Here is a 3,086-nt window from a genome sequence, read left to right as displayed (position 1 = left end):
CCCCAACCCCGGTCGCACATGACGCGTAAGCCAAGAATCACAACTCCCTATGCTTCTATCAGCTGTCACCTGTTTCATCTCTTTAGACTAATTATTAGTCACCCATTAGATTTCGCTATCTCTACTTGAAAAGGAAATACAACCCCCTTTTGATTAAAACACAACAAGGCACTCGGACCAGCATTTGTGTAATTTTAAACTATTTTTCCGTATTTTTCTTTTGCGTCTGGAAAGTTCCTCACATTGTATGTGTCGCTCGGACAGACGGACCCGAAGCCACTTCCTAAATTATTACAATGTAAGGAGTGTCGACCAGAGGGGGAGAGGGGAGAGAAACCATTCAAAATATTTGCAACATGACTCAACGTCTAGGGCTGTTTGATCTACGGTTTAATACTAAGACTTCGTTAGTAGGACAAGTAAAGCCAGCAATGGGTTAACATCCCCAGATCTTGTTGGATCTTCTCAACTTTAAATTAATACCATTGCAGTGCAAAGCAAAAAGTGTACGTAGTTTTTGTATGATGAGCCCCTGGATCGAGATCCTCCTTATGGACCAGTCTTACAGAGAGACAAGACTCGAGAGGGTCCCATTAAACTTTTATATCGACTGATATTGATATCCTCTAGTGGTGGTGATTATGAATGTTACGAGACCCAATCAACACAATCTAGATCTTTCAAGAGCAGGCTGTTTCAACCCCACCATCCTTGCTTCCCTTACCTCGCAGGACAAACGCAGGCTGACTGGGCAGAGATACTCAAGATAATAAACGTCTCCAATGTGGAAACTGTGTAAAGCATCCCAGACTTCATTGTTGGTGACGGGTTCAAGTTTAGTGTCTCTCTAAGATGACAAAGCTATTTTGTCATGTTAGTCAGTTGTGTGTCTGACCAGAATATTCGCCTCATTATAATATTACAATGGCATCCTCGCTTCAAGCACGTAATGCCCCCATGACCCAGATTCTTCTTCGGCCTCCATCGCAGGCAACCAGATAGGATTCGAACTAGAACTAATGACGTATGTCAGTGTAGACATGACCTTTAGATGATGTCCCACGTCTTTAGATAAAGCAGTAAGGGACGCTCAGGTGAAAGGTGCTCCCAAAGACGATGTAGCTCGTTAGTGCAGCTGTATCATTCTGAATATAGCCTTTGCCACGCCTATGTCAGTCTTAAGTACACACGAACGTTTCTAACGATGTGTACGAGGCCGACCTTTTCTCCTTTTTGGGGGGGTTGGGGGGGGGCATGGGGAAAGGGGTGGACAATCCTATACACTGGGTATGATGGACTCTCTGATTGGCAAAAACTCTCAGCTGAAAAGGCAGTTCTCTATGACATTCGGGATATGTCGCTGAGCTTGATCACAACGCTGAAAGAAACAATCATGATTTAGTGTATGTATTCGTCGTATTTATAGTTTATTAAGTTTTGCTGAGTCAACAATAGTTTTACTGAATCAATAGCGGAGCAACATTATGACGGTCATATCTTTCTGTGCAATAAATACCATCTTAAAGTGATAGAAAAAGGATCAGATTGAGCTTTAAATTACTTTCTCTTCGGACCTGAGTAGGAAAGGAGGAAGAGGAGTCAAAACTTTTTTTTTCTTTTACAAATTACGTATGGTGCAGGAATTCTTAGGTCCTGATAAATAATATTTTGTAAAAGTTGGAGGAATGTGTTAACTTCTTAGACACACTTCCGCTCTGGAAAAAGAAAAAAACTTGATTTTCGTTAACAGTAAAGACTTTTAAAAAGACAGAGAAAGAGACATAAACAGAAAACAGAGATTGATACATACTATAACAGCATTCACGTGACTTTTTCAGATCATCAACGCCTTCAACCAAGACCCTTCAAACAACTACAACCAGCAGAACAATCTAGGCTCCTCCTACAGGGGTGCCTACGACAGCGATGGCGCCCTAACGGATATGTCAACAGGCCGCAAGTCACATAGGTAGGTAATTAGTTTCCTTAAAACATTTTACGTATAAAATAGAGAGGTGAAGGTTAGCCCTCTACTTTGGTGAAGGGGGTATCGCTAACCCCACGACAGGTGGATACTTGTATGTGAACTGTGCTCTGAGGAACCGGAGATATTCGAATGTAGATTTTTTTTAAAGTATATAATTATTATGGAAGTTGCCATCAAGCGGCTGAAATATTAACCTCAGTCATAAAAGCATTACACGTGATTATTCTATGACATGTTTACTCTCGAAATAACTTTTGATATTTCAATTTCAAGGCGTCAAAAACAAAGGGTGATTTGGGCTCTAGGGGTATCAAAACGCTTAACTCAGTCCTGTTGTTTTGTGTTCTAAAATTCAAATCAGAAAGAGGTTTTGGCTGTCTTTTTCAAGTACAATGGTCTCCTTGTGGTTGGTGTCATTCCAAATAATACTGCTATAACTTCTCACTTTGTTCAAAAGCTGAAAAATGTCTTTGATGAGCAGAGACTAAAGACTAGCCCCTCTCACGTAATACTCATCCACAACAATGTTTTTCCTTATAAAGCAAGTGTCACAACTTTGTGCTTAAAAGAATAAAGAACCCAGGTTTTGCCTCATCCAGCGTACAGTTCGAAAAACAAAAATTCAAGACAAGAACAATGAACTAGAAAGTGTTCTGTTCCACTCCCACTCTGGTTATTCCCTTATCTGAAAGTGAAGTTTGCCTGACCAAAGTTTGAACGCATTCCGGACCGAGGAAGAGCTGTCAATTCAGAGCTGCGAAGCATACGGGAAGCTGACTAGCACTGTGCCCACCAAAAGTGGCTGTTTAGGATTAAATCTAGCATACAAAATTGCGGAGAATGTTTCCAGGGTCTGGAAGTTTCAAGTCCATAGCATTTTGAGATATTTCACAAAGTCCATTACTTTTTATTGACCCTCGTGGATAGCCCACTCTCTGACCAAAAGACTGGACAATTTCCCCGCTGTAGCAAGGCAGTTATACGCCACAATCTTTCCAGTATAGTCAGAGGTTTGGGGAGGGGAGTACTTTTCTCCGCACTTACGGTGTCTTCTAGCCGAGAGTCTTTCGAGCGAGGGTTCTGTCCTGCGAAACGTTAA

At 41.4% G+C, this 3,086-nt stretch overlaps 1 protein-coding gene across 1 annotated transcript in view; it reads left to right on the top strand.

The window, feature by feature from the left end:
- Positions 1–3,086, top strand: part of LOC101864665 (chitin synthase chs-2) — a gene marked incomplete in the record, with an annotated part of 76,643 nt that overhangs the window by 33,981 nt on the left and 39,576 nt on the right. The window contains 1 exon segment of the mRNA XM_013085801.2: positions 1,839–1,969. Within this exon segment, the coding sequence (XP_012941255.1) occupies positions 1,839–1,969 (131 nt within the window).

Source organism: Aplysia californica, unplaced genomic scaffold (assembly GCF_000002075.1).
Source record: "Aplysia californica isolate F4 #8 unplaced genomic scaffold, AplCal3.0 scaffold00016, whole genome shotgun sequence".
Lineage (NCBI taxonomy): Eukaryota > Metazoa > Mollusca > Gastropoda > Aplysiida > Aplysiidae > Aplysia > Aplysia californica.
The sequence above is the reverse complement of the archived record's forward strand: the minus strand, read 5'-3'. Positions and strand labels throughout refer to the sequence as shown.